We start from the raw sequence: 20,000 nt of genomic DNA on the forward strand, positions 1-20,000 counted from the left end.
TCCTTCGGAAGCAGCCTCAGTGATGTCATTGAATAAATAGAGGAGCACCTGGGCTGTGCCTTAGGGCGTAGGTTGGAACTGGAACTGAGTGTGCAGCCCAATACGTCTCTCCTCATTGAGCAACATTGAACTCTGTCTCTGCATGATTCCTTGCTTCTTGTCTGTTTAATAGATGTCATCAGTGTTTGAACCTGACAGTGAGGTCAACCAACAAAATATATATTTTAAGTGCGCCTTATAGTCCGGAAAACACGGTACATTCATTTTGCAATCGCAGCATTGCTCTGTATTAAGTATAAAAGGCAAGATTGGAGAATAAAGACGACCTTATCCAGGAGGCGGGTGACGTTCTGACTGGTGTAATTCAGCACGTCTGCCACACGAAAGATGGGGCAGAAAGGGTTCTCGTCCGGGTGGTAGGTGCAATTCCTGATCTGAGCCGACGTCATGCTGGATGGGAAGTTCCCCCTAGAGGCAAGTCATGATCACGCATCACCAAGCGTAAAATGTAAAATGTGTGGCTGCTGAGCTAGTACGCCTTGCTGTCACTTACGTGAGCAAGCTGAAATTGCATTCTACGTGTGGTCGAGCAGGTACGCTGTTAGGGCGGCCTACCTGGTGACGTTGAAGAGAGGGAAGCGGATGCTGTTCTTGATGAAGATGGTGAAGTCCACCAGGTCTTTCATGGGCTCGCTGCAGGGAAAGGACAGAAGAGAGGGTGAGGACGCAGCTTTGGAAGGCGGGAAGAGAGGGCGACGGGCCGTCAAGTCTCACACGGGGGTTCTGTCGTTCTCGGCCGGGCACCACCCCTCGATCTCGCAGGCGCCGCTGGACCCCGTCACGTTGGCGAGACAAGTTCCTGTGATCTTTCCTGTTGCAGCAACAATCCTTTAGACTTCAGCACCATTTCATTCAAAAAAGTCCAAATCATTCACTTGTAACGTCTTGTCATATTATACCAGGGGTCGGCAACCCGCGGCTCCTTGACCACTCTGATGCGGCTCAGCTACATACATGCCGACCCCCCCGATTTTCCCAGGAGATTTATGGATCTCAGTGTCTCTCATAGATTACTCCCAGGGAAAAAATAATCCTATTTACACTCTAATTACTAAATAAAGGGTGTGCCCTAATTGCACTGCAGTAATTGTCCTCTATAGCATTTACATACAGCGTGCCAGTCCGGCCACATGTTGCATGTTGTTATTACTTGCACACACAGGAGACAGCAAAGCATACTTAGTCATCAGCCACACAGCTTACACTGACGGTAGCCGTATCAAACAACTTTAACATTGTTACGTTACAAATATGCGCCACACTGTGAACCCACACCAAAAAAGAATGAAAAACACATTTCTGGAGAACATCCCACCGTAACACAACATAAACACAACACAACCATTACCCAGAATCCCATGCAGCCCTAACTCTTCCGGTCTACATTATACACCCCCGCTACCACCAAATCCCCCCACACATCAACCCCCCCCCCTCCCCCCCCTCTCCGTGCGTTGGTTGAGCGGAAGAGTTAGGGCTGCATGGGATTCTGGGTATCGGTACCGTCAGTGTAAAATGTGTGGCTGCTGAGCTAGTACGCCTTGCTGTCACTTACGTGAGCAAGCTGAAATTGCATTCTACGTGTGGTCGAGCAGGCACGCTGTTAGGGCAGACTGTAGAGGGCGCCAAATGCAGTGTCATCACGCTCTGATATTCGGGAGTCTCCCGGGTAAAATGAGAGGGTTGGCAAGCGTGACGCTATCAAGCGCCATTCATTCAAAACTCGCGGGCTGCACTAACATCAAATTTCCACATTAAAGTGCGTGCCGGTGCCTGTGTCGGAGACCCCTGGTTAACATAGCACAAAGCATTTAAGCTTTGTATGCAGTGTTTTTCATTTAAAAAATTTTTTTGTGGCTCCCATTACTTTCTTTAATTTGTGAAACTTGCCAAAATGGCTCTTTGAGTGGTAAAGGTTGCCGACCCCTGTATTATACCATGTTACAACACCAATGAAGTTGGCACGTTGTGTAAATGGTAAATAAAAAGAGAATACAATGATTTGCAAACCCTGCAAAGACAAGATATTCTTCCTTTTTTTTGGCAAATAATCATGAACTTAGAATTTAATGGCAGCAACACATTGCAAAAAGGGCATTTTTACCACTGTGTTACATGGCCTTTCATTTTAACAACACTCAGTAAAGGTTTGGGAACTGAGGAGACACATTTTTGAAGTGGAATTCTTTCCCATTCTTGCTTGATGTACAGCTCAAGTTGTTCAACAGTCTCCCTTCTCATATTTTAGCCTTCAACATTTTCAATGGGAGACAGGTCTGGACTACAGGCAGGCCAGTCTAGTACCCGCACTCTTTTACTATGAAGCCACGCTGTTGTAACACGTGGCTTGGCATTGTCTTGCTGAAATAAGCAGGGGCGTCCATGGTAACGTTGCTTGGATGGCAACATATGTTGCTCCAAAACCAATAAAGATAAAAACATAAACAAATAATAAAAACGTGGATACATCTGAAGTGCAATCACAGCACATATTTGCAGTTCATCACGACAGCGTGTCCGAAAAGGAGCTGGAAGAAGCAGCGCCTATTTAATCCTACCCGTTTTCTTAACATCCCAGTTTTTAACACATTTCTTTGTTCTCCATTTGTAACGCAACAGTCAATAAATGAATAAATTAATATGCAACGAGTAAGTAAATAATCATTAAATAACAATAATAATAATAGATTTTATTTGTAAAAAAGCACTTTACATTGAATAAACAACCTCAAATTGCTACAGTGTATTAAAATAAATAAAGAAAGAAAGAAAGAAATAAAGAAAGAAAAATAAAGATAATAAATAAAAGTCAAAACTAGAATAGCCAAATAGCTAGAATTAGTATGCATATATCTAAAAAAAAAAAAAAAGGCTTTTTTTAAAAAGAAGGGTTTTTTAAGTTTTATATTGTGTAGTTATATTTATATGGTAATTATCATTCTGTGACTGTAAATTGTTTGCTTGTTTTTTATTGATGCTTTTATTTTTTTCTGTATTGTGTAGTTATAATTACATGTTTTTACTTGTAATTGTATTGAATTGTGGACCCCAGGAAGACTAGTGGGTTGTTGAGGCAACCAGCTAATGGGGATCCTTAATAAAAATCAAATCAAAAATCAATTAAGCCTTTTTTATATACATAAATAAACAATTCAAGTTCTAATAAACAAATACCGTATTTTTCAGAGTATAAGTCTCTCCGGAGTATAAGTCGCACCGGCCGAAAATGCATAATAAATAGGAAAAAAACATATATAAGTCGCACTGGAGTATAAGTCGCATTTTTGGGGGAAATTTATTTGATAAAATCCAACACCAAGAATAGACATTTGAAAGGCAATTTAAAATAAATAAAGAATAGTGAACAACAGGCTGAATAAGTGTACGTTATATGAGGCGTAAATAACGAACCGAGAACGTGCTGATATACGTCTAGTCTCTTACGTGAATGAGATGAATAATATTATTTAATATTTTACGGTAATGTGTTAATAATTTCACACATAAGTCGCTCCAGAGTACAAATCGCACCCCCGGCCAAACTATGAAAAAAACTGCGATTTATAATCCGAAAAATACGGTAGTTAAGTTATTCATGGTTCACATTTTTGAACTACTCTCGTGCATTAAAGTATAATAATTATAACAATAGAAAAAATACATCAATTATACAAAAAAGGTCCAATGAAAAACAGTATCTCCATTTTTTATGTTTTTGTTTTATCCAATTTTTTTTTTTATACGTTTTATTTTTGTTATTATTTTTCTCAAATTTTGGAATGAAAACAGAAGCGATGATTTACTCAATTTTTTCAGGTAAAAAAATAAATAAATTCAAGCCTTATTGTAAATTTGGGCAAGTCGATAAGACGTGCAGTATTGGGCAACATGCATTCAGACAACATAAACGACGGGGTTTTTTTTACCATTAGTGAGGATGGAGGGTATATGTTCTGTACAGTCGTAGTCTGTTGTACAGTTAAACCTCCTTCCAGTCTGAAACACAAAACAACACAATTAAGGATATAATCGGAGGTTATATAGACCGTTAAGATTTAATGAGAAGCACAGAAATCAAAGAGGAGGATTAGTACCTTATTTTCCGGATTATAAGGCGCACTGCCGAAAAATAGTCTATTTTTTTATTTTTTTTATAAAAAAAAAAAAGAAAAAAAGAATGGTCTATTTAAAAAAAAAATTAAAACAAGAAAGAAAAAAGAATGGTCTATTTTTTATTTTTTTAAATCTTTATTTTTTTTATTAAAAAAAAAAGAAAAAAGAATGGTCTATTTTTTTAATTTATTTTTTTATTAAAAAAAAGAAAAAATAATGGTCTATTTTTTTTATATATATATATATATATTTTTTTTTTTTATTAAAAAAAAAGAAAAAAAAAAAGGTCTATTTTTTAATTTTTTTTAATTAAAAAATAAAGAAAAAAGAATGGTCTATTCTTTTTTTTTTTTTTTATTTAAAAAAAAAGAAAAAAAGAAAAAAGAATGGTCTATATTTTTTTTTATTAAAAAAAGAAAGAAAAAAGAATGGTCTATTTTTTATTTTTTTTAATCTTTTTTATTTTTTTTATTAAAAAAAAAGAAAAAAGAATGGTCTATTTTTTTTTTTTTTTATTAAAAAAAAGAAAAAAGAATGGTCTATATTTTTTTTTAATATATTTTTTTTATTAAAAAAAAAAGAAAAAAGAATGGCCTATTGTCTATTCTTTTTTCTTTTTTTTATTTAAAAAAAAGAAAAAAAGAAAAAAGAATGGTCTATCTTTTTTTTTAATTAAAAAAAGAAAGAAAAAAGAATGGTCTATTTTTTATTTTTTTTATCTTTTTAATTTTTTTATTAAAAAAAAGAAAAAAGAATGGTCTATTTTTTTATTTTTTTTTATTAAAAAAAAGAAAAAAGAATGGTCTATTTTTTTTTAATCTTTTTTTTTTTTTATTAAAAAAACCCAAAAAAGAATGGTCTATTTTTTAATTTTTTTAAATTAAAAAATAAAGAAAAAAGAATGGTCTATTTTTTATTATTTTTTTATTTAAAAAAAAAAAGAAAAAAAGAAAAAAGAATGGTCTATCTTTGATCTTTTTTCATATATAAGGCGCATTAAATATATTATGATTTTTTTTCTAAATGTAAAAGACTTCCTTGTGGTCTACATAACATGTGATGGTGATGGTGCTCAAAATGCTGCATAGATGATGTTAATAAAATGCTAACTGAGAATGTGAAGAAAACGAAGTGCGGTCCGCTGCAATTTTTTGTACCAGCATGCGACACGTTTTCAAAACACAGACGTCCAACTCAAGGCCCCTGCCACGTCATGTGTCCATAAAGTACGACAGGTTTTTGTTAGAATAATTTTATCGAAGTTATCACAACAACTTTGTGTTGAAATGAGTTCCCGGTGAGAAGACCAAAAGCTGTCTTGGAACCTACCAAGAAGAAGGCTTGTAGAACTCCACTGTGTAGGGGGGGAAGCAACATGAAGGTGTTTCTGTTTTCTTTCATGTATTGTACTACACTGAAAGATATTGTCTGACCCAAGAACTACAAAAGCGAAGAGGAAGGAGGGCCAGACTCCCCTCGAGGCACTACTTCTGTTAGAATAATTGTTTGTAAGTTATCACAAAAAGGCCGACAATCTTTCGCCATAGCGTGCTGGAGACTGTACAAGAGTACAGACCAGACGTTTCTCCTCAAATTGAGCCAAATTTAATTCTGTCTCTGTTTGATTCTTTGCTTCTTGTCCTGTTTAATAGATGTCATCAGTGTTTGAACCTGACAGTTTTCATACTAAATGTATATATGTTTCCTGATTTGACAGAAAAAAAAAACACATGCTGCATTAAATTGAATATATTTTAAACTTGAATATTATCTAATAATGCAAAAATAATTCATACATTTATTTTTTAATAAAATGTTTTAAAAACAACAACAATACTTATCTGTTTGACTATTGATTTCAATGCAAGTTATTCATCAACTTGTACTGTAAAAATGTAAAAATGACAACAGATTTTACGGTAAAAATCAGGGCAAATGAGCTGCCATTTTTTTTTACCGTAAAAAAAAAACCCTGTGGTACCATTTTGGTTTTTTTTCCATTACAGTAATAGACCGTAAAAACAATAACCATTTTACGGTTTGAAAAAAAAAAAATAGCAGTTCAGTTGCCATAATTTTACCATATTTCCATTGATAGTAATATGCTGTAAAATCCTGTCAATTTTTTACTGTAAAAACTAAACAATTTTTTACAGTGTACGTGCAAAATGTAATAATCAAATGCATCAGGAATTGTGTCATAATATTATGAGGCAAATCTTTATACATTTATAACTATTCACTGTTACAAATGGCCATAACTCAAAAACGTTCAACAGGAACTCTCTAATATCTAAAGTTCCTTGGGTGAATAATATAACTCACTACACCGGTATGTTTTAGCGCTTCCATGGTGAGTTTACTGACAGATATAAGTACGAATTTTACACTACTTTATATTAGAAATGGCAACAGTGGAGGATGAATGTCACATAACAAGAAGATAGAGTGAAAAAACCCGAAGCTTATCGACTACGGTGTCGGCACGTACTACAAAGGCGGATGCGCGCAATTTTTCAGGATTTATGCAGATCCCAACTACAGATCAGCAGGTACCAGAAGGTAAGAAAAGTTGCATAATATTGCGAAACAAAACGCCAGATAATATGTCTCACCTTATACACACACCATAATAATACTCCTATGTTGAAGCACAGTACAATCCATCAAGCGGTGTGGCTTCATAGCTTACCAAAGTCCTACTAAAACATTTTGATAGATTTTTGAGCGCCGTGTGTAATGTTCTATATTTCCAATGGAACATGTAAAATGTTGATGTTTACTTGAGTCATATTGCCATCTACACGTATCTCTTATGTGTGACTGCCATCTACTGGTCACACTTATCATTACACCATGTACCAAATAAAACAGCTTCGAGGTGGTTAAGCTCAACCAAATGTATTCCGTACATTAGGCGCACCGGGTTATAAGGCGCACTGTGGAGTCTTGAGGGAAAATAAGGATTTTAAGTGCGCCTTATAGTCTGGAAAATATGGTAATTAACGACTAATTGATTAATTGTGCTTTTCGAACAAGGAAGATAAAGTGATGTTTTCTGACCTCTGCACATTTCCCTTGGAACTGATTCTCAGTGATGATGACTTTAGTCATGATGCAGAAGATACCAGCTCCCTGGAAGTCAGACAAGAAGACACACCCTTGCAGTCTGATCATGTAGCAACATGTTATCGTTTGCATTGCGCGTAGGGATGATGTTTGATAAGAAATTATCGAGTTTGAGCCTATTATCGAATCCTCTTATCGAACCGATTCCTTATCGATTCTCTTATCGAGTCCAGATAGGTTGTTGTATATGGAAAAAAATATATATATATTTGGTTTAACAAAAGCTCACTTTTGTTGTATAAGAAAAAAATAAAATCTAATAAATAAATAAATATTGACTGTTACGCCCCTAAAAAAATAAAATAAAATAAATAAATATTGACTGTTGTTACCCAAAGTATATTAAGTGGGATTTTTCAGAAAAACAAATATATACAGTAACACAAAAACAACCTGTCTCTGTGATCACTATAGGTGTATAAATAATAATATAGTGTTAAATAAAATCAGTCCCTTGAGCACAAAACTGAAAATTATACAGCTCTCCAAAAAGTGCACTTCTGCTGCTATTGGAACATACGAACTACAGCTATTACTCAGGAAAAGGCTCAACAGGACTCAGCTGGACCTGCAGAACTTGCTGACACGGAGCCTGACCTTGCCTACCAAGGACTGACAGCAGTGTCCGCGTCACCTGCTGTTGAGAGACTGTCTAGACCAGGGGTGTCAAACTCATTTTAGATCGGGGGCCACATGGAGGAAAATCTACTCCCAAGTAGGCCGGACTGGTAAAATCACGGCACGATAACTTAAAAATAAAGACAACTTCAGATTGTTTTCTTTTTTTTTTTAAATAGAACAAGCACATTCTGAAAATGTACAAATTATAATGTTGTTTTTTTTTTTACACTTACATGTTGTGGTTAACAGTATTCTATCTTTATTTGTCATTATTTATACTTTCTGAATAAATTATGTGATAATATTCATCAGTCAAATCATTGGTGTTGATTTTCAATCTATCAAGATAAAAAAAATAATATCAAAATCATGTTATTCATGTAGTTTGATCATTTTCCTGGACTGGTGCACTCACATCATGTGGTTACTTCTTTTTTTTTTACATATGTAGCATCATCCCCAATGATACAAAGAATTGCTATTGCGACATCTAGTGGACACATTTAGAACGGCGGTTTCTTTCATTCCAAAATTTCGGCTCATTTTTATATTTAGCAAACTTATCCCGCGGGCCGGATAAAACCTGTTCGGGGGCCTGATCCGGCCCACGGGCCGTACGTTTGACACCCCTGGTCTAGACCTAAGAGACAAGTTCAGCCACCTAAGAGGCTGATTGAGAGTTGTTAAGAACTCTTGTTTTTTTCGAGTTGTTTAAAAAAAAAAGTGTTGAAATAACTGTTTGTTATGATGCTTTGACATTTTTGCACTTTATTTCTTTATTGAAAGAAAATTCTATGAAGAGAAAAGTTGTTTGCAAATGTGGTTACAATGCTAAAAAATGAAAAGTTAAAGCTAAAAAAATAAATACACTTTATTGAGTTAACATTATTTCTTTATAGGGGAAAGATGTGATGTTATGAGCTAGGGAATATAACAACTACACTACCCAGCATGCAACGGGATAACAGGTACGGGTTCTCAAAAAAATCAAAAGTTATTTTCTTATCGAACAACCGGGAAAACCAGTTTCGAGCATCATCCCTAATTGCGCGTCATCAAGTGCACGTCATGAGGTGTGGAGTGCTCGTCACACCTGCTGTGGGAAGATGTAGTCGGCCACGTCCATAATGCGCTGATGGTGCCGACCGAAGCCCTTGACTTTGGTCATAACGGACGACTCGATGCCGGTGTCCGTCAACTGGTAGGCTTTTTCATGGATGAACACCCAGCTGCACGCCACACCACAGCAATTACTCACGTTGGCACTCACTCACTCCTTTTTTAACTGTTTTTTTCTTACTAAAGTCAACAAAAACAAGTACATTAACAAACCTGAAGTTGCTTTAACACGACTTGAGATTAAACAAGACACATGAAGAAAGTTATTAGAAGATATTATTTGGAAAATATATTGTAAAAATGTGGCTTGTTAACAGAAAAAGGATGCAATATAGGCACTCACTCAATATATGCTGCATTATTGTATGTGATATGCTGCATTATTGTATGTGATATGCCACTTTATTTTATGTGATATGCTGCATTATTGTATGTGATATGCTGCATTATTGTATGTGATATGCTGCATTATTGTATGTGATATGCCACTTTATTTTATGTGATATGCTGCATTATTGTATGTGATATGCCACTTTATTTTATGTGATATGCTGCATTATTGTATGTGATATGCCGCATTATTGTATGTGATATGCTGCATTATTTTATGTGATATGCTGCATTATTGTATGTGATATGCCACTTTATTTTATGTGATATGCTGCATTATTGTATGTGATATGCCGCATTATTGTATGTGATATGCCACTTTATTTTATGTGATATGCTGCATTATTGTATGTGATATGCCGCATTATTGTATGTGATATGCTGCATTATTGTATGTGATATGCTGCATTATTGTATGTGATACGCTGCATTATTTTATGTGATATGCTGCATTATTGTATGTGATATGCCGCATTATTTTATGTGATATGCTGCATTATTGTAAGTGATATGCCACTTTATTTTATGTGATATGCTGCATTATTGTATGTGATATGCCGCATTATTGAATGTGATATGCCACTTTATTTTATGTGATATGCTGCATTATTGTATGTGATATGCCGCATTATTGTATGTGATATGCTGCATTATTGTATGTGATATGCCGCATTATTTTATGTGATATGCCGCATTATTGTATGTGATATGCTGCATTATTGTATGTGATATGCCGCTTATTGTATGTGATATGCCGCATTATTTTATGTGATATGCTGCACTATTGTATGTGATATGCCACTTTATTTTATGTGATATGCTGCATTATTGTATGTGATATGCCACATTATTGAATGTGATATGCTACATTATTGTATGTGATATGCTGCATTATTGAATGTGATATGCCGCATTATTGTATGTGATATGCTGCATTATTGTATGTGATATGCTGCATTATTGTATGTGATATGCCGCATTATTGTATGTGATATGCTGCATTATTGTATGTGATATGCCGCTTATTGTATGTGATATGCCGCATTATTTTATGTGATATGCTGCACTATTGTATGTGATATGCCACTTTATTTTATGTGATATGCTGCATTATTGTATGTGATATGCCACTTTATTTTATGTGATATGCTGCATTATTGTATGTGATATGCCGCATTATTGTATGTGATATGCTGCATTATTGTATGTGATATGCTGCATTATTGTATGTGATACGCTGCATTATTTTATGTGATATGCTGCATTATTGTATGTGATATGCCGCATTATTTTATGTGATATGCTGCATTATTGTAAGTGATATGCCACTTTATTTTATGTGATATGCTGCATTATTGTATGTGATATGCCGCATTATTGAATGTGATATGCCACTTTATTTTATGTGATATGCTGCATTATTGTATGTGATATGCCGCATTATTGTATGTGATATGCTGCATTATTGTATGTGATATGCCGCATTATTTTATGTGATATGCCGCATTATTGTATGTGATATGCTGCATTATTGTATGTGATATGCCGCTTATTGTATGTGATATGCCGCATTATTTTATGTGATATGCTGCACTATTGTATGTGATATGCCACTTTATTTTATGTGATATGCTGCATTATTGTATGTGATATGCCACATTATTGAATGTGATATGCTACATTATTGTATGTGATATGCTGCATTATTGAATGTGATATGCCGCATTATTGTATGTGATATGCTGCATTATTGTATGTGATATGCTGCATTATTGTATGTGATATGCCGCATTATTGTATGTGATATGCTGCATTATTGTATGTGATATGCCGCTTATTGTATGTGATATGCCGCATTATTTTATGTGATATGCTGCACTATTGTATGTGATATGCCACTTTATTTTATGTGATATGCTGCATTATTGTATGTGATATGCCGCATTATTGAATGTGATATGCTGCATTATTGTATGTGATATGCCACTTTATTTTATGTGATACGCTGCATTATTGTATGTGATATGCCGCATTATTGTATGTGATATGCCGCATTATTGTATGTGATATGCTGCATTATTGAATGTGATATGCCGCATTATTTTATGTGATATGCTGCATTATTGTATGTGATATGCCGCATTATTGTATGTGATATGCTGCATTATTGAATGTGATATGCCACTTTATTTTATGTGACATGCTGCATTATTGTATGTGATATGCTGCATTATTGTATGTGATATGTTGCATTATTGAATGTGATATGCTGCATTATTGAATGTGATATGCATTATTTATGTGGCACGCCACTTCATTTTATGTGATATGCCGCGTCAATTTTTGTGGCCTGCCACATCATTTTATGTAATATGCCACATTATTTTATGTGATATGCCGCATTAATTTATGGCACATTAATTAATCTGGCCCGCCATATCATTTAATGTGATATGCCGCATCAATTTTTTGTGGCCTGCCACATCATTTTATGTAATATCCCACATTATTTAATGTGATATGTCGTATTATTTTATGTCATATGCCGCATGAATTTATGTGGCCTGCCACACCATTTTATGTAATATCCCACATTATTTAATGTGATATGTTGTATTATTTTATGTCATATGCCGCATGAATTTACGTGGCTTGACACATCATTTTATGTCGTATGCCCCAATACCTTATGTGATATGCCGCATCAATTTTTGTGGCCTGCCACATCATTTTATGTAATATCCCACATTATTTAATGTGATATGTCGTATTATTTTATGTCATATGCCGCCTGAATGTATGTGGCCTGGCACATCATTTTATGTCATATGCCGCAATACCTTATGTGATATGCCGCATTATTTACGTGGCCCGGCACATCATTTTATGTCGTATGCCACAATACCTTACGTGATATGCCGCTTTATTTATGTGGACTGCCACATAATTTTATGTTATATGCCGCATTACATTACGTGATATGCCGCTTTATTTATGTGGCCCGCCACATCATTTTATGTTATATGCCGCTTTACATTGCGTGATATGCTGTTTTATTTATGTGGCCCGCCACATCATTTTATGTGATATGCCGCATTACATTACGTGATATGCCGCTTTATTTATGTGGCCCGCCACATCATTTTATATTATATGCCGCGTTACATTACGTGATATGCCGCATTATTTATGTGGCCCGCCACATCATTTTATGTGATATGCCGCGTTACATTACGTGATATGCTGCCTTGATTTATGGCACATTGATTAATCTGGCCCACCATGTCATTTAATGTGATATGCTGCATTATTTATGTGGCCCGCCACATCATTTTATGTGATATGCCGCTTAACATTACGTGATATGTCGCATTAATTTATGGCACATTAATTAATCTGGCCCACCATGTCATTTAATGTGATATGCCGCCTCAATTTTTGTGGCCTGCCACATCATTTTATGTAATATGCCACATTATTTAATGTGATATGTCGTATTATTGTATGTCATATGTCACATGAATTTACGTGGCCTGGCACATCATTTTAAGTCATATCCCGCAATACCTTATGTGATATGTCACATTATTTACGTGGCCCGCCACGTCATTTTATGTCGTATGCCACAATACCTTACGTGATATGCCGCATTATTTATGTGGCTCGCCACATCATTTTATGTTATTTGCTGCATTACATTACGTGATATGCTGCCTTAATTTATGGCACATTAATTAATCTGGCCCGCCACATCATTTTATGTGATATGCCGCATTACATTACGTGATATGTCACCCTAATTTATGGCACATTAGTTCATCTGGCCCGCCATATCATTTAATGTGATATGCCACATTAATTTTTGTGGCCCGCCACATCATTTTATGTAATATCCCACATTATTTAATGTGATATGTCATATTATTTTATGTCATATGCCACTTGAATGTATGTGGCCTGGCACATCATTTTATGTCATATGCCGCAATATCTTATGTGACATGCCGCCGCATTATTTATGTGTTTATGTGGCCCGGCACATCATTTTATGTCGTATGCCACAATACCTTACGTGATATGCCGCTTTATTTATGTGGCCCGCCACATCATTTTATGTTATATGCCGCATTACATTACGTGATATGCTGTCTTAGTTTATGGCACATTAATTAATCCGGCCCGGCACATCATTTTATGTGATATGCCGCATTATTTACTTGGCCCGCCACATCATTTTATGTGATATGCCGCATTATTTACTTGGCCCGCCACATCATTTTATGTGATATGCCGCGTTACATTACGTGATATGCCACATTAATTTATGGCACATTAATAATCTGGCCCGCCATATCATTTAATGTGATATGCCGCTGCTATTTTTGTGGCCCGCCACATCATTTTATGTAATATGCCACATTATTTAATGTGATATGTCGTATTATTATATGTCCTATGCCACATGAATTTACGTGGCCTGGCACATCATTTTACGTCATATGCCGCAATACCTTATGTGACATGTCACATTATTTACGTGGCCCGCCACGTCATTTTATGTCGTATGCCACAATACCTTACGTGATATGCCGCATTATTTATGTGGCTCGCCACATCATTTTATGTTATTTGCTGCATTACATTACGTGATATGCTGCCTTAATTTATGGCACATTAATTAATCTGGCCCGCCACATCATTTTATGTGATATGCCGCATTACATTACGTGATATGTCACCCTAATTTATGGCACATTAGTTAATCTGGCCCGCCATATCATTTAATGTGATATGCCACATTAATTTTTGTGGCCCGCCACATCATTTTATGTAATATCCCACATTATTTAATGTGATATGTCATATTATTTTATGTCATATGCCACTTGAATGTATGTGGCCTGGCACATCATTTTATGTCATATGCCGCAATATCTTATGTGACATGCCGCCGCATTATTTATGTGTTTATGTGGCCCGGCACATCATTTTATGTCGTATGCCACAATACCTTACGTGATATGCCGCTTTATTTATGTGGCCCGCCACATCATTTTATGTTATATGCCGCATTACATTACGTGATATGCTGTCTTAGTTTATGGCACATTAATTAATCCGGCCCGGCACATCATTTTATGTGATATGCCGCATTATTTACTTGGCCCGCCACATCATTTTATGTGATATGCCGCATTATTTACTTGGCCCGCCACATCATTTTATGTGATATGCCGCGTTACATTACGTGATATGCCACATTAATTTATGGCACATTAATAATCTGGCCCGCCATATCATTTAATGTGATATGCCGCATCTATTTTTGTGGCCCGCCACATCATTTTATGTAATATGCCACATTATTTAATGTGATATGTCGTATTATTATATGTCCTATGCCACATGAATTTACGTGGCCTGGCACATCATTTTACGTCATATGCCGCAATACCTTATGTGACATGTCACATTATTTACGTGGCCCGCCACGTCATTTTATGTCGTATGCCACAATACCTTACGTGATATGCCGCTTTATTTATGTGGCCCGCCACATCATTTTATGTTATTTGCTGCATTACATTACGTGATATGCTGCCTTAATTTATGGCACATTAATTAATCTGGCCCGCCACATCATTTTATGTGATATGCCGCATTACATTACGTGATATGTCACCCTAATTTATGGCACATTAATTAATCTGGCCCGCCATATCATTTAATGTGATATGTCGCATTAATTTTTGTGGCCCGCCACATCATGTAATGTAATATGCCACATTATTTAATGTGATATGTCGTATTATTATATGTCCTATGCCACATGAATTTATGTGGCCTGGCACATCATTTTACGTCATATGCCGCAATACCTTATGTGATATGTCACATTATTTATGTGGCCCGCCACGTCATTTTATGTCGTATGCCAAAATACCTTACGTGATATGCCGCTTTATTTATGTGGCCCGCCACATCATTTTATGTTATTTGCTGCATTACATTACGTGATATGCCGCTTTATTTATGTGGCCCACCACATCATTTTATGTGATATGCCGCATTACATTACGTGATATGCCGCTTTATTTATGTGGCCCACCACTTCATTTTATGTGATATGCCGCATTACAATACGTGATATGCTGCCTTAATTTATGGCACATTAATTAATCTGGCCCGCCATGTCATTTAATGTGATACGCTGCATTATTTATGTGGCCCGCCACATCATTTTATGTGATATGCCGCATTACAATACGTGATATGCTGCCTTAATTTATGGCACATTAATTAATCTGGCCCGCCATGTCATTTAATGTGATATGCTGCATTATTTATGTGGCCCGCCACATCATTTTATGTGATATGCCGCATTACATTACGTGATATGCCGCTTTATTTATGTGGCCCACCACTTCATTTTATGTGATATGCCGCATTACAATACGTGATATGCTGCCTTAATTTATGGCACATTAATTAATCTGGCCCGCCATGTCATTTAATGTGATACGCTGCATTATTTATGTGGCCCGCCACATCATTTTATGTGATATGCCGCATTACAATACGTGATATGCTGCCTTAATTTATGGCACATTAATTAATCTGGCCCGCCATGTCATTTAATGTGATATGCTGCATTATTTATGTGGCCCGCCACATCATTTTATGTGATATGCCGCATTACATTAAGCGATATGCCGCATTAATTTATGGCACATTAATTAAGCTGGCCCGCCACATCATTTTATGTGATATGCCGCATTACATTAAGCGATATGCCGCATTAATTTATGGCACATTAATTAATCTGGCCCGCCATGTCATTTAATGTGATATGCCGCGATTAATTTTGTGGCCTGCCACATCATTTGATGTAATATGCCACATTATTTAATGTGATATGTCGTATTGTAGTATGTCATATGCCACATTATTTTACGTGGCCTGCCACGTCATTTTAAGTGATACGCCACGTTATCGTACGTGTCCCGCCACATCATTTATGCGGCCTGAAGAAAAGGCTGGAAATAATAAAGCACTTTGACAATAAAAAATGTCGTGAGTTTCCTATGCAGACTGTGTAAGGAGGCTATTGAACATTTATATTCACTGTTACATGTGGCCCTCTGAGGGCCGCCTCAATAAAAAAGTAACCTGAGTCACATGACAGTTGCAAGACTGTTTACAAAAGAGAAGAGACTAGAACATGGCTGATGTACAAAAGGTGAAATGAGCTTTTCCCTCAGACTTGATGAAAAAAGCCATGCGTGACTCACCCCACGAAGTATGCGATGATGAGGACTTGAACGACGCGGTTGATGATGCCCACGGACCAGCTCTTGACCACCACGGACTTGGTGGTCTCGTAGGTGAAGAAGTCGGTGACCAGGCCCCACACTATGGAGCTCATGCTGGCTGAAGTCTTAGCTTTGGTGGAGATGAGCAGGTGGTTAGTGACAAAGTAGCTGCTGGTGCTCCTTCAGAACTCGGACCTGGACTCAGCTTTATTGCAGACGCGTGTGATGGACGTCCTTCTTTTCCTTCTTCAACTCCTCCCCGTACCAAGACTGGAAGCTACGGGAGAAAAGTGGCCCTCCCTCCATCCCTCCATACCTCCCTCCATCCCTCCCTCCATCCCTCGTCCACCACAATTCCCCAGTTCTTAAGCCTCGCATTTGCACAACAGACACTCTTCTTCCGGATGGAGGCTGGAGGGGAAAAAAAATGGAAGAAGCAAAAAATAAAAACAAATGCAAAAATATTTTCTAAAAAACGTCAATAAATTAAAAAAAATACATAAAAATAGCTTCATAAAAATGGGTAAAAACAAACAAATTGTGTAAATAAATACTACAAAATTTGAATAATTAAATCCATCAAAGTTCACTTATATAGCCCTAAATCAGGAGTGTCTCAAAGGGCTGCACAAGCCACAACCACATCCTCGGCTCAGATCCCACATCAGGGTAAGGAAAAACTCTAGTGGACTAGTGGATCTAACATAATAGTGAGAGTCCAGTCCATAGTGGATCTAACATAATAGTGAGAGTCCAGTCCATAGTGGATCTAACATAATAGTGAGAGTCCAGTCTATAGTGGATCTAACATAATAGTGAGAGTCCAGTCCATAGTGGATCTAACATAATAGTGAGAGTTCAGTCTATAGTGGATCTAACATAATAGTGTGTGAGTCCAGTCTATAGTGGATCTAACATAATAGTGTGAGAGTCCAGTCCATAGTGGATCTAACATAATAGTGAGAGTCCAGTCCATAGTGGATCTAACATAATAGTGAGAGTCCAGTCCATAGTGGATCTAACATAATAGTGTGAGAGTTCAGTCCATAGTGGATCTAACATAATAGTGAGAGTCCAGTCCATAGTGGATCTAACATAATAGTGAGAGTCCAGTCCATAGTGGATCTAACATAATAGTGAGAGTCCAGTCCATAGTGGATCTAACATAATAGTGAGAGTCCAGTCCATAGTGGATCTAACATAATAGTGTGAGAGTCCAGTCCATATTGGATCTAACATAATAGTGTGAGAGTCCAGTCCATAGTGGATCTAACATAATAGTGAGAGTCCAGTCCATAGTGGATCTAACATAATAGTGAGAGTCCAGTCCATAGTAGATCTAACATAATAGTGAGAGAGTTCAGTCCATAGTGGATCTAACATAATAGTGTGAGTCCAGTCCATAGTGGATCTAACATAATATAGTGAGAGTCCAGTCCATAGTGGATCTAACATAATAGTGAGAGTCCAGTCCATAGTAGATCTAACATAATAGTGAGAGAGTTCAGTCCATAGTGGATCTAACATAATAGTGAGAGTCCAGTCCATAGTGGATCTAACATAATAGTGTGAGAGTCCAGTCCATAGTGGATCTAACATAATAGTGTGAGAGTCCAGTCCATAGTGGATCTAACATAATAGTGTGAGAGTCCAGTCCCTAGTGGATCTAACATAATAGTGTGAGAGTCCAGTCCATAGTGGATCTAACATAATAGTGTGAGAGTCCAGTCCATAGTGGATCTAACATAATAGTGAGAGTCCAGTTCATAGAGGATCTAACATAATAGTGAGAGTCCAGTCCATAGTGGATCTAACATAATAGTGTGAGAGTCCAGTCCATAGTGGATCTAACATAATAGTGAGAGTCCAGTCCATAGTGGATCTAACATAATAGTGTGAGAGTCCAGTCCATAGTGGATCTAACATAATAGTTTGAGTCCAGTCTATAGTGGATCTAACATAATAGTGTGAGAGTCCAGTCCATAGTGGATCTAACATAATAGTGTGAGAGTCCAGTCCATAGTGGATCTAACATAATAGTGAGAGTCCAGTCCATAGTGGATCTAACATAATAGTGTGAGAGTCCAGTCCATAGTGGATCTAACATAATAGTGTGAGAGTCCAGTCCATAGTGGATCTAACATAATAGTGTGAGAGTCCAGTCCATAGTGGATCTAACATAATAGTGTGAGAGTCCAGTCCATAGTGGATCTAACATAATAGTGTGAGATTCCAGTCCATAGTGGATCTAACATAATTGTGAGAGTCCAGTCCATAGTGGATCTAACATAATAGTGAGAGTCCAGTCCATAGTGGATCTAACATAATAGTGAGAGTCCAGTCCATAGGGGATCTAACATAATATTGTGAGAGTCCAGTCCATAGTGGATCTAACATAATAGTGTGAGAGTCCAGTCCATAGTGGATCTAACATAATAGTGAGAGTCCAGTTCATAGTGGATCTAACATAATAGTGAGAGTCCAGTCCATAGTGGATCTAACATAATAGTGTGAGAGTCCAGTCCATAGTGGATCTAACATAATAGTGAGAGTCCAGTCCATAGTGGATCTAACATAATAGTGTGAGAGTCCAGTCCATAGTGGATCTAACATAATTGTGAGAGTCCAGTCCATAGTGGATCTAACATAATAGTGTGAGAGTCCAGTCCATAGTGGATCTAACAATAGTGTGAGAGTCCAGTCCATAGTGGATCTAACATAATAGTGTGAGAGTCCAGTCCATAGTGGATCTAACATAATAGTGTGAGAGTCCAGTCCATAGTGGATCCAACATAATAGTGTGAGAGTCCAGTCCATAGTGGATCCAACATAATAGTGAGAGTCCAGTCCATAGTGGATCTAACATAATAGTGTGAGAGTCCAGTCCATAGTGGATCTAACATAATAGTGTGAGAGTCCAGTCCATAGTGGATCTAACATAATAGTGTGAGAGTCCAGTCCATAGTGGATCTAACATAATAGTGTGAGAGTCCAGTCCATAGTGGATCTAACATAATAGTGTGAGAGTCCAGTCCATAGTGGATCTAACATAATAGTGTGAGAGTCCAGTCCATAGTGGATCTAACATAATAGTGTGAGATTCCAGTCCATAGTGGATCTAACATAATTGTGAGAGTCCAGTCCATAGTGGATCTAACATAATAGTGAGAGTCCAGTCCATAGTGGATCTAACATAATAGTGAGAGTCCAGTCCATAGGGGATCTAACATAATATTGTGAGAGTCCAGTCCATAG

The 20,000-nt window shown here is 36.7% G+C and overlaps 1 protein-coding gene across 1 annotated transcript in view; it reads right to left on the reverse strand.

Moving 5' to 3' along the window:
* p2rx3a (purinergic receptor P2X, ligand-gated ion channel, 3a) overlaps nucleotides 1-17,238 on the reverse strand; it is a 30,340-nt gene extending 13,102 nt beyond the window's left edge. The window contains exons 1-7 of the mRNA XM_062043407.1: nucleotides 16,725-17,238; nucleotides 9,017-9,152; nucleotides 7,237-7,308; nucleotides 3,987-4,056; nucleotides 775-871; nucleotides 616-693; nucleotides 327-468 (exon numbers count right to left, since the gene is read on the reverse strand). Of these exons, the coding sequence (XP_061899391.1) occupies nucleotides 327-468; nucleotides 616-693; nucleotides 775-871; nucleotides 3,987-4,056; nucleotides 7,237-7,308; nucleotides 9,017-9,152; nucleotides 16,725-16,858 (729 nt within the window). The 5' untranslated portion in view covers nucleotides 16,859-17,238. The remainder of the gene's footprint in view (nucleotides 1-326; nucleotides 469-615; nucleotides 694-774; nucleotides 872-3,986; nucleotides 4,057-7,236; nucleotides 7,309-9,016; nucleotides 9,153-16,724) is intronic.
* Nucleotides 17,239-20,000: the final 2,762 nt, after the last annotated feature.

This window comes from Entelurus aequoreus, linkage group LG04 (assembly GCF_033978785.1).
Source record: "Entelurus aequoreus isolate RoL-2023_Sb linkage group LG04, RoL_Eaeq_v1.1, whole genome shotgun sequence".
NCBI lineage: Eukaryota > Metazoa > Chordata > Actinopteri > Syngnathiformes > Syngnathidae > Entelurus > Entelurus aequoreus.